This window comes from Lolium rigidum, chromosome 4 (genome assembly GCF_022539505.1).
Source record: "Lolium rigidum isolate FL_2022 chromosome 4, APGP_CSIRO_Lrig_0.1, whole genome shotgun sequence".
In the NCBI taxonomy this organism is placed as follows: domain Eukaryota; kingdom Viridiplantae; phylum Streptophyta; class Magnoliopsida; order Poales; family Poaceae; genus Lolium; species Lolium rigidum.
In genome coordinates, this window is record NC_061511.1 from 126,647,048 (window position 1) to 126,659,566 (window position 12,519).

Here is a 12,519-nt window from a genome sequence, read left to right on the forward strand (position 1 = left end):
TGATTATCACTTATGATAGCACACATTAAACGATACACATAAATTATGAGATTTCATCAAACTGGAACACAGATACATACGACCATAGCCGACACAAAAGGCTCACATCGCTGGACAATAACATGCTCCAGTGCTCATGACATACATACAACGTAGATCAACGATTCAGTAAGACCCATACACATTTATTTCATAGAATACAGACTGAACATAGGTATAGGTTATCCTTTCTTCAGGGATAAGACTATGATTGAGTACTTCGTCTTCTCCCTCTCAAGGTGTTCAGCAATATTATGCGCGTACTTATCGAAGAGGGCATCAAGCACAAATTCACCGAAATGGCTCCCAAGAAGAGGCTCCGTCACTGCTCTCAAGCACTTGGCGACGTTAATGCCACTTTGGGGAGGGTCGTCCACGTAATCGCTCTTTGAGTTGTCATATGGATCCCAGTTGTGCTCCAACAATTTAATCTTGTTAATGCGGAACAGTTTGCTTTGCTCGATCACTGTCTTCACTTCAGCAACTGATGGCCCGTACATGGGTATGTTGAAGGAGTCGAGCTTTTCCTTCTCCACGAGACCCTGTTGTGGTACCATACCATTAAGGAGCTTTTTGATGTGAAAGAATTCTGGTCAGTAACAATTAGTGGATTTGATTTACCGTTGCTTACCTCTTCAACCAGGAATTGTATAGATTGTGCAAGTAACCCAAACAAATAGTTCAGACCTCCACCGTATGCATCCTCATTTTTCCTTCCAAGAAATATAAGCAACATTTGTCCACCAAACACAAGTTCGTTGTATCGAAGTTTCAGGAAAAGCAAGAAGTTGTTTTGAAACTGCTCCTGGTACAGTTTTACTACATTTGGTGGTGTATTCTCTGCAATGTAAATGTTCCCTTCGTTCGGGTTGCCCTCTAATCCTTCAGGAAGCTACATGGTACAGAGTAATTTTACAATTACCATTTTATAATTGAGAAGAAAGACATGCATGCCTTGTCAATCGTCGTACCTGAGAGCACCAATGGAGGGAATACGACGAGTGGAAAAAATGAACACTTTTGTCAGGGAAAAGCCTCTCGTAGTAGGAGCTCGGCAACCCGGCGATATAAAACGGAGGTAGCGTTTCTCTCTCTTGACCCACTGCAACCGACTCCTTGAACCGTTCAAGAGATAGGAAGACATGATTGAAGTCGTTTCCTGGTAGATCATTGAGGAAAACCTGGAGCTGGACGTTGGTACTGGCACGGAGCTTGCGATTATGGCAGCATATCGTTTCGATCACCTTCGAAACAAAGAAGAGCGTGTTTTCGCCGGAAGAGCAGCCTAGATCACAGACGGTCATCGTTGGATGGGAGAGACCCATGCACACTTCTATCACAGCCTTGCCAAGCATCGGCGCAGTCTCAAGCAAAGCTTTCCGCTAGTATACGACATAAACAGGAACGAAAATTGTTATCAAACCTGAAGCCAAGAGGCATGCGGATGTCTAGAAGATTATTTATAAACCTGAAGCGAGGAGTTGTTGGCATAGCTGGTCTCTCTTTCCCCCTTTGCCATATGCAGGCCATGCTCCATCGTAATAGCAACCAAAAGCTCTTTTGTCAGAAAATTTATAGTAGTTTCAGTACGACTACCAATACGATGTGTGTACTCATGGTCGACTATATATAGGGAGAAGATTCTTTTCTTATTTCTTCTAATTTGAGTAGTCTAGGGGTCTTATTGGGTACTACGTCTGATGAGATCTCAGTTTCGGCTAATGCGTTGAGATAGACGGAACTTGCCCGTTTAACGGTTGTTCCGAATGTCTCCACTGGGTTTGAAACTTCCGTGATAGACGATGATGAAGAGGATGACATCCTAGATGGTCAGCTTCTCTCGGCTATCATTGGTAATATTTCAGAAGTAGACTTAGAACACTCGGAGCTTAGTTCAGTTATGATCTAAAAGCTTCAGCACGAGGTTCTCGGTCGTCAGCTGGAAAGAAGTCTCGTAGATATAGCAAGAGTTCTAAATCTAAAATATTTTCTCAATGAATGGCATGTTTCGGAATAGCATAGGTCTTGGTGACTTGGCTAAGCATTCTCACATTGCCGATGGTTGTAGAGATTATGATTTAGATTTTCTTGCAATATCAGAGACGGGTAGGCGGAAATTCTCACAGAGTTTTCTCGACCGTTTATCAGGCGGGATTAACTTTCAGTGGTTTTCTCACCCACCTCGTGGTAGGTCTGGTGGCATTTTACTTGGCGTCCGCATAGACACCATGACCGTTCTAGCTAGTTCTGATGGAGAGTATCACATTAAGCTCGACATTCAGAATAAAGCGGACGGTTTCATTTGGAGTCTGGTTGCTGTGTATGGTGCTGCCCAAGACGCTTTTAAGGCTGACTTTTTACGTGAGTTGGTAAATCTTACTAAAGATAATCCCTACCCGATTTTGATCGGAGGGGATTTCAATTTACTAAGATTTCCTCATGAGAAAAGTAAAGGTCTTTTTGATGGACATTGGCCTTTCTTATTTAATGTTGTCATTGATAGCCTTGACTTAAGAATGAAAAAAATAGCGCGCTAACACAAATAGCGTGGGCTTCAGAAAAATGCTATAGACGCTATAGCGTGCTAATAGCGTGCTATTTTTCAAAATAGCGTTTAACAACAAATATGAAAATTCAGGATTTCAGCATATATATAATAATAGATATAGCACTCATGCAGCTATAAAATCTCGGATATGATATTTTGCAGCCAAACATTAACCAGAGATAGTTCACATAGTCCATAACTTGATATGACATAGTCTCAAAATCACAAACCATAGTTCACATTCACATTGTCCTGAACTAGAAGGATTGAAGGAGGGGAACGGAGGCACGGGGAGAATGCATGAAGGTGAAGCTAGGCGTGGCCGCTTACCACCGATTGACAGAGGAGAAGGGGGCGGAGTTGCGCCGTCACGTCTTCGCCTGCCGGGCAGAGCAGGTGACAAGGAGTTGGGGAGTGCGCGATCTAAATTTCTTAGTCTAGGGTTGCCTGGATTAGGGATTCAGGATACGCAAGTGGGTCAAAATGTGGAATGAGCTACTAAAAAATACTCTGCAAAATAGCGTGCTATGCAAAATAGCGAATAGTGCAAAATAGCGTGAAATAGCGCGTCATTAGCGCGCGTAGCGTCATAGCGTGCCTAGAATGCATAGCGTAGCGTCAACTCGCAAATACGCTATAGCGCCGCTATTAGCGTGAAATAGCGCGCTATTTTTTCGTTGCTTAAGAGAGGTGTTTATGTCTGGTCGACAATTTACTTGGGCTAACAGCTTGCCTGAACCCACATACGAAAAGCTAGATCGCGTGTTGATGGATACCGAATGGGAAGATAAATACCCTATGGTGTCTGTCCGTGCACTAGAACGTATTGAAAAAAATTCTGACCATGCTCCTATCCTCCTAACTACTGGGAATCCTCGACATGTTTTTAAGCGGCCTTTCAAATTTAAACTTGGCTGGCTACAAAGAGAAGGGTTCCATGAGATGGTTAAGACGGTATGGGAAAGGTCAGTTGGTGGTAGCACTCCAATCTTGAGATGGAATAATAAGATGTGTGCAATGCGCAGACATCTCTCTGGTTGGGCTGCCCATATGGCTGGCGTTCTCAAAAAAGAGAAGGCTCGCTTATCAACTGTGATTGATGAGCTAGAGGCGGTTGCTGAGGTAAGACCGTTGTCTTCGCATGAGATTGAACTTAAGATTCAGTCCAATGCGGAGATGGCGAGTCTTCTTCGCGAAGAGGAACTCAAATGGTATCAACGTTCCAAAGCCCAATTCATCTTGGAAGGAGAATCAAATACGTGATATTTCCATGGCATAGCCAATGGGAGACATCGGAAAAAACGTATTCACTCTCTTATTCAAGATGAAGGGTTGATTGAAGGCCATGAGCAACTCAAATCTTACATTACTAATTATTATAAAGGTATGTTTGGTCCTCCGGATGAAAGTTACTTTTCCCTAAACGAGAACCTAACAGTTGATATAGCCCAAGTTTCTATAGAAGAAAATGGCTTACTAACTGCACCCTATTCTGAGGAAGAAGTGCAGAAGGCTATTTTCCAAATGAAATGCAACAAAGCACCGGGTCCCGATGGTTTTACAGTGGAGTTTTATCAAACTTTCTGGGATACTATTAAAGCGGATCTTCTAGATTTGTTCAGTGCTCTGCATATAGGACAACTAGAATTATGTCGTCTAAATTTTGGTGAAGTAATCTTGTTACCGAAAGTTAATGAGGCAGAAAGGATCCAACAATATAGACCTATTTGCCTTTTAAACGTAAGTTTCAAGATTTTCACGAAAGTGGCCACCATTAGACTTAATACGGTTGCGGATCATGTCGTTCAGCCATCACAGACCGCTTTCATGCAAGGAAGAAATATCCTTGATGGAGTGGCGGTTTTGCATGAGACGGTACATGAGATGCATACTAAGAAATTAAATGGGGTTATTCTAAAATTAGATTTTGAAAAGGCTTATGACAAGGTCAAGTGGTCTTTCTTATAGCAGACACTCAGGATGAAAGGTTTTTCTCCTGAATGGCGCGCTTTAAAAAATGATTTCGTGTATGGAGGTAGTGTGGCAATCCGGGTTAATGATGACACCGGCCATTATTTCCAAACACGAAAAGGGTTACGCCAAGGGGATCCGTTATCACCAATGTTATTCAACATTGTAGCGGATATGCTGACTATACTCATAGAGCGGGCCAAATCTGATGGTCAGATTGAAGGTGTGATTCCACATCTGGTGGATGGTGATTTATCTATCCTTCAATATGCCGACGATACAATTCTGTTTATGGATCACGATCTCGAAAAAGCTCACAACCTGAAATTAATTTTGGCGGCGTTTGAGCAGTTGTCGGGATTGAAAATCAATTTCCATAAAAGTGAATTGTTCTGTTTCGGTGATGCCCAAGATGATACAGCTCTATATACAGAGTTGTTTGGTTGTGAGCAAGGCCAATTTCCTATTCGCTATTTGGGTATTCCGATTCATTATCGGAGACTTACAATTGCTGAGTGGAAAATAGTGGAAGAAAGATTACAGAAGCGCCTTAGTAGTTGGAAAGGTAAATTGCTGTCCCTGGGGGGGGGGGGGGAAGATTGGTACTCATTAATTTGGTACTGACAAATATGGTAGTGTATATGTTATCATTCTTCTTATTGCCAAAAGGAATTCTACATAAACTCGATTACTATCGATCCAGATTCTTTTGGCAAGGGGACAGCGAGAAAAAGAAATATCGACTAGTTAAATGGAGTATAGTTTGTAGTCCCAAAGATCAAGGCGGGCTTGGAGTTCATGACCTGGAGGTCAAGACCTGGAGGTCAAGAACTCGGCTCTGCTGGGTAAATGACTTTTTAAGCTTCTTACCGAGGATGGGATTTGGCAAACTATTCTTCAGAGAAAATATATCGGCTCCAAGACGTTATCCCAAGTGGTTTGGAAACCTGGGGATTCACACTTCTGGGCTGGTCTAATGGCGACAAAAAATGTCTTTTTTCATCATGGTACTTTCTCAATCAAGAATGGAGCACAGATACGTTTCTGGGAAGATGCTTGGTTAGACAATGCTCCCCTAAGTGAACAGTAGTATTGTTCGTCGTAAAGGTGATACCATTGCCACGGTAATGGCTACCTCCCTATCGAATGTGACGTTCAGACGAGTTTTGCTAGGACAAAGGCTATTAGCATGAAATGCTTTAATTCAAAGGCTGGGGGATATTAACCTATCACCTGAACCAGGCGAATTTAGGTGGAATTTACATGTAGACGGCTCTTTCTTGGTTAAATCTTTATACAGCGCCTTACTTCATTCTGATATACCAGTTGATAATAATAAGAAAATTTGGAAGATGAAGATACCATTAAAAATAAAAATATTTGGATGGTATCTTCGTCGAGGGTTATCCTCACCAAAGACAATCTTGTTAAGCGGAATTGGCACGGAAGTACTTGATGTCTTTTTTGTCATCACGATGAAACCATCAAACATATGTTCTTCCAGTGTAAATTTGCGATCTATTTGGTCGGTCATCCAAGTAGCGTATACCTTGTATCCTCCGACTAGCGTGGCCAATGTCTTTGGCAATTGGATTGATGGTATAGATCCAAGGTTCAAGTTGCTTCTTAGGGTGGGGGCACTAGCAGTTATCTGGGCGCTTTGGTTGAGTAGAAATGACAAGATTTTTAACGATAAAAATTGCTCTTTATTACAGGTCATCTACAAATGTATAAGTATTCTCCGTTCGTGGTTACCTCTTCAGCGCATGGAGAACCGAGACCTATTGTTGTGGGTATACTTTATGGGTATATCAACGACATGGCCGAGATCCGGCAAGCTCGGGTGGCCCATAGTTGGTGGTGTGGCATGTGGCCCATCGGGCAGCCCAGTTGTTGTAGATCCTGAAGGATGAAGTCCAGCCCAGGAATAGGAAGCCGGATCCCAACCGACCTACGAAGGAGGCCGGATCCGTAGAGGCCCATAAGGTATCCGGATCTCGCACGACATAGAAGGAAGGCGGATCCTTGACGTACACGGCAAGATATTGTACCGTAGTTAGGCAACTTGTATTTCGGCTAGGACTCTCCATGTAAACCCTAGATCCGTGCGCCTTTATAAGCCGGATCCCGGGAGCCTAAGAGGCACAACCACAACTCATTGTAACAACGCGAAAGCGCCCAGATAATTCCAGACAAACAGCAGTAGGCCTTTCCATCGTGCAGGTGATCCGAAGCTGGGTAAATCGCGTACCACCGTCCCGAGGACTCTTCGCCCGATGGACCCTACTTCTTCTCCCCTCCATGAGGATCCCTCCTCTGGAGTACCGTCGAATAGGCAACGACACCTATTTACGGAGGTCTGTACACGGTTGGAGGCTACGGCGAGGGATACTTTTTTTCCCTACGTGGGTGGCAGCATAGTCTACGGATTGAAGCCCCACCCACACCTTAGGCGTTATATGATTCATTGTTGCGATATGTATTCCGCCTAGTTTTGTTCTTTTGACATCTTTTGGACTTAAGATTTATAAACGGCTGTGTGCATCCTGGTTATGCAGAGGCTGGATGTAATATATTATTATTATTATTATTATATATTAAAAGCAAAATACGGATGAGTAATAGAGCTACCACGTTAATCCACATCATAAGAATTATATTAGCTGTTAGATCTATAATTTAATGGCCGAGATTTTAAAAAGTTACGTAACATGTACCAGCGAATGTTAAAGCCCGTGTCACAAATCTACTTACGTGCCATAAAAGAACCAATGACTACGCTAGCCAATCCCATCACGTTTCCAGGAACCCATAGAGTCCATGTGGATTACGGACATTGAAACAAAATTCATAGTTGAAATTCATGTAGGAGTAGTTCTATTCACGTACGTAACTAGCATGTACTTTTGATACTGTCGTGGCACACCAATTAATCCACAAAATCCAAATTATGTTCTCATGATTCCATTGTCACACTTGGTACAACATGTGTACCATTTATATATGCACATATTAATCTAATTCCAGATTCACGTACGCATGGTTCCTATGGCACATTTAGTACAACACGTGAAAAAATGGAAACAGAGACCAGGACTCTGTTATATTAGGATTTAAATAGAATTGGAAGATTGGAAGCTGCACGGTGTTTTTATATGTGCAGGATCAAAGTGCACGATCAAAATTGCAGGCAAGAGCAAACATCAAACCATATACGTGAATGGAAAATATCCGATGTGCAGGTCAAGATTACTATCAAAGTTACATGAGGTGTAGAACAGATTTTAAAACAATGGATTAGCAAGCAGTAGGACTATTTTAATTTTGTCTTCCCATGCGGTAAAGAAAATAGACAATAGATGATATGCTAAAAGTAATAAAGCATCCTTTATCGAAAAAGGGAGAATATTCTCTAAATCTATACCTAATAATAAAGGAAGAAGTGTTTCCGTGGTTCGGTCCGTTTAGTCCTTCATGTATGGTTTTCTTATCCGTCGTCCGTCGTATGTGTTTTCTTGTCGCGTTGGTTTGGTTTGCACCACAAAGAGACCAACCCGTTTACGTTAGCCCAAAGCGATCTGTATTAGGCCAGGGTCTCCAGCTCTGGGCTGGCACAAGCATGCACGTATTAGGTTCGATTTCCATGTTGCACGCGCTCATATATACACCGGGTGACCGAGCCACCAAGGTATCCATCGACAAATCGAACCGCAAAATCTTTTCCGACGAGTGCCCAATGAATCGACTAGATGAATTTTGGGAGGCGTACCTGCTAGCCAATCTGACCGGCCGGGAACCCGAACACGACCAAGGCGGACGGCCCCAAGATCGTTGAGTCGATTCGTGCTCCGGCTGCAGCTGGTTCATGCCTTGGCATCGCACACGTGCTCATCCAAAATTCATCGCTACGCCATCGAACCCGAGACAACCGTTTGCTCCATCCATACTTTCTTCGCCGCGGACGATGAACTTCGCCGATCCGAGACCATCAGCCTTCTGTAGAGCCGTGAAACCGCGACCTCGTTTCACTGTTGTTGAGGAGCTTCACCTCTTCAGCACCAAAGGGATCCCCCAAGTCATCGCTGTCGTTGACCTTCTTGGAAGGGTTGTCGTACAAACCCCCCGTAGCTGTAGTCTTCCATGGATGGAGAGTGGAGGGGCCGCACCTAGCACCGCCACTGGCGGGGGAGCAAGGGTGTCCTCCTTGTTCGCGTTTGGTTTCCGACAGGTCGCGCCAGGGTGTCTCCTGCACCTGCTTGGTCGCGCTCGGTTTCCGGGCTAGCACCTCCAGAAATTCATGTCGATCGGATCATCCATGTATAGCTGCGTCGGGCGCCTCCGAAAATTCATGTGGATCCCTTGTTCTGCTGTTGGTTGATCCGATGAAATTTTCCCTTGATTGGTTGAATTTCAGAACGTGGTGCGTGTTTGGGAACTGCCACCTTCAAAATTCCAATCCAAAGTGACGTTGGTTTCTGAATTCTGAGTACAGGATGAACTGGACGTGGTTCCCCCAATGCATGCAGCTAACATGGCACTGTAAGTTGGTGCAGTAATTCTTGGTTCAGCTATTTAACTTAGTGACACTGATGGTAGCTGCCTGCAGGTTGTCTTCACTCACCAGCTCGGTGTACATCCTGTCAATTATGTCTTGTAGGAAAGTAGGCTGACACATGTTCATCTGTTATCAGGAGTGCCCTATTTTTACACTTGCACTTCAGGTATTGGGGTTAAACTAAAGATCTGATAATACTATCTACATGTCTACAGGTGTGGATTGGCTAAGCTCTCGTTATGGTCTTTTTGCTGAGTATCTTATAAATAAAACACTAAAGTGCGGGAAGTTATTTAGTGTGTGGGTACAATTAACCGTACGAGAATCCCCCTTTCAATTGAAAATCCCTTCAGTATGTTCTTGTGTCAATGGATTCGGGGAAATCTCGATCTTTTTTTATTTATTTTGGTCACTAATTAAAATGTTAGCTGTACATCTAAAACGTTAGCCGAACAAATGTTGTCTAGACATCATTTATTTTCTCTGTAGTCTACATCTTTATATTCCTATAATATAGTCACATTGTCCATATAAAAAACTGCAAATTTTAGTTCGTATTATCACTTTGTACTTTGCCAATTGATTTAATTAAATCCCATATTTGTACAGTATAGATGGCAAGGTGCACTAAAATACCTCGCAAATTTATTAAGTCCTGTGTTGAAAGCAAAATTCAACCTTTAGTACATGGAAGAGGGACAAACTGTAAAATCAAGAGTATTTTTTGTATGCACGGAATACTAAAAAAAATCTCTCTTGCAACACTCGAGCATATTTCCTATACTAAATAATATGTATTTCTGGGCACGATGTACCAACAGAAATTTACTTTATGCTTCTCTTCATCTTTACCCGGGAACAATTATAATATAGTAGATATTTTAAACAACATATATTCACATGGTAGGAGGGAGGAAGATTTATTCCACTCCTTATTTGCATTGTTCGCCGTCTCCCTCAAACAGATGTCGACTCAGTCCAGTTTAATAGGGTCGGCAAAGACATAGGTGCTGCCAATGTAGGAGCGGATGATTATGTGTCTTCATGATGAAAGATTTTTTCTCTCCCGTTGCAACGCACGAGCATTTTTCCTAGTAAAGTAATAAATTGCCTAAGCCCCTGACCTGGTAGCCCTTTCTCCCACGAAACCGGTTGTGCAACCATGATCTCAACCGCTCGTCATTTGTGGCGGTGGGGTCATCTTCACGGAATCACCAAAATCAAGGGAAAGATCAACTGTCAAAATTAAACATCTCATAGTACTAAGTTTCGTATAATAAGTGTTAGAAATGCACACAAGCGTGATCTAGAAACTATTGTGGAATAAAATATAACTAACATCACGGAATACTAACTCAAATAGTTAAGAAATTTTGGTTGTAAAAAACAGAAATTTTGGTTGTAAAAAACAGAAATTTTGGTTGTAAGGACATCTCCAGCCGATCCCTTCAAAATTGTTAGGGAAGTAAATTTTTTCTTTTAGGGAGCTAAGCCGCACCTAGCCGATCAATCAAACGTTTAGAGAGTAAAATTTAAGAGTTGGCCCCTACTTATTTTTACTCATCCGCGATGCACGTTTCTTAAAAAATTTGCATGTCTTTCCTCCCATCCGCCGCTGCCGGAACCCACGGCGCCGGCCGTTGGCAGCCCTGGAGAGTGGGGACCGGAAAATGAAACCTACATACGGGTCAACCTCGGCGACATGGTGACTTTCCTCACTGCAGGGAAGATACCGATTGAGGCTGCTGTGGGGGACGCGGGGCTTAGGGCATCTCCACCGCTGCGACTCAAACCAGATGCCTTGGGCCATCTGGATGTGGCCGTTTGGGTGTCGCGCGGATATGTGGGCACGTGGACCTGGCTGATTATCTGTGACCCAAACCGAATGCGTTGGGCCGTCCGGATGTGGTCGTTTGAGTGGCCGCGCGGATATGTGGCCATGCGGACCTGCCTGATAGTTTGTTTGGGTTGCGCTGTGCGTCCAACGCGCTGATGCAGCGCAAAACAAAAAGAACCCAAAAAAAGAAAACAATTAAATTTAAACTAAGTTCATAAACTTATGCCCTAGTTTGAGCAAATTTATACAAAAGAAAGCTCTATATGGGCTTTTACTAAAAAAAAGGTAAACCCTAAGCTAGGGTTTGGGATGCGGTGGCCGCCGGCGCGCCGCCTAGTTCCAGTAATACTCGTCGTCGTCCTCGCCGTCGATGACGACGACGCCCCCGGGCAGCGACACGCTGTTCCAGCTCGACACGCCGGAGCGCCCCGGGGACTTCCGGCGCGCCAGGGACTCCAGCCAGGGCGACCACTGCGCCCTTTCCCAGGCGGAGTGCGGGTCCGGAGAGCTTGCCGGCTTGCCGGCTTGCGCAGGCGTGCCAGCCACGCCGCCTCTTTCTCCCGCTGCTCCGCCGCAGCGGCCTAAAGCCCGTCTCGTGCTTGAGGCGGAGGAGGCGCTCCTCCTCCTCCCGGAGCGCGGCTTGGCGCGTGGCCTCCTCCTGCCGGCGCACCATGGCGGGGAATGCCCACGCTTCGGAGTCCTCCTTGGCCTTCCTGACCTCCTCCTCCGGAGGCGCGCAACACCTCGGCGAGATGCGACCAGCTCCTCGAGGTCATTGAACTCGAGGGACGTCGTGTGCGCGACGCGCAGCTCGGGGTCGTCCTCCTCCTCGGGCTGGGCCTATGGCGAGGCCCGCGGCGGAGCAACCGCAAGCTCGTCGATATAGAGGTTGCCGAGGCGGCGGCCTGCCCTCCTCGCTGATGCCGCCGGCGTGCGAGGCTCTGCTTGAGGCCTCGCCGTCGCCGAGCGCGAGGCGAAGAAGGTGCGCCGGGGCGCATCGTGCTCCATCTCGAACCAAAGGTCCTAGTAGGGACTCTTTTCATCGTAGGCCGGGTCCTCCCGGAGGTCCATCGGGAGTTGCGCGCGCCGCCGCTGGATCTTCGCCAGGCGAGTGCGGCCGGGATCAGTGGCACCGGAACCCGATCTGGACTCAGGTGCCAACCGTGGGGGAGGTGCACGTCGCCCCACGGCATTGGGGTGTCGGCCTCCCAGAAGATCTGCACCGCCGCCACGATGACGTAGATCCGATCCCGCAGCGGTGCCACCGGCGTCATCGCGAATGCCGCCGACGTGACTTGCCGGCTACTGCCGGCCTCATGGTCGTTGGCGCTCGGGTCTGATACGTCTCCGACGTATCGATAATTTCTTATGTTCCATGCCATATTATTGATGATACCTACATGTTTTATGCACACTTTATGTCATATTCGTGCATTTTCTGGAACTAACCTATTAACAAGATGCCGAAGAGCCAGTTGTTGTTTTCTGCTGTTTTTGGTTTCAGAAATCCTAGTAACGAAATATTCTCGGAATTGGACGAAATCAAAGCCCAGGGTCCTATTTTGCCAC

At 45.2% G+C, this 12,519-nt stretch overlaps 1 protein-coding gene across 1 annotated transcript; it reads right to left on the minus strand.

Moving 5' to 3' along the window:
- Positions 1-221: 221 nt before the first annotated feature.
- On the minus strand, positions 222-12,224 carry LOC124647488 (anthranilate O-methyltransferase 3-like). Its single transcript, XM_047187426.1, has 5 exons — positions 12,113-12,224; positions 1,508-1,596; positions 1,011-1,421; positions 671-931; positions 222-581 (listed from the first exon to the last, which is right to left on the minus strand). The coding sequence occupies exons 1-5, from the start codon at positions 12,222-12,224 to the stop codon at positions 222-224; spliced, it is 1,233 nt and encodes a 410-aa protein (XP_047043382.1).
- Between the last annotated feature and the right edge of the window lie 295 nt (positions 12,225-12,519).

Excerpts from the sequence above, each read along its gene's own strand:
- LOC124647488 (XM_047187426.1), bottom strand. The coding sequence starts at position 12,224 with ATGACGCCGGTGGCACCGCTGCGGGATCGGATCTACGTCATCGTGGCG. Across the intron at positions 1,422-1,507 it reads CCAACAACTCCTCGCTTCAG|CGGAAAGCTTTGCTTGAGAC; the intron begins GTTTATAAATAA and ends GTCGTATACTAG. Across the intron at positions 582-670 it reads TACAATTCCTGGTTGAAGAG|GGTCTCGTGGAGAAGGAAAA; the intron begins GTAAGCAACGGT and ends GTACCACAACAG.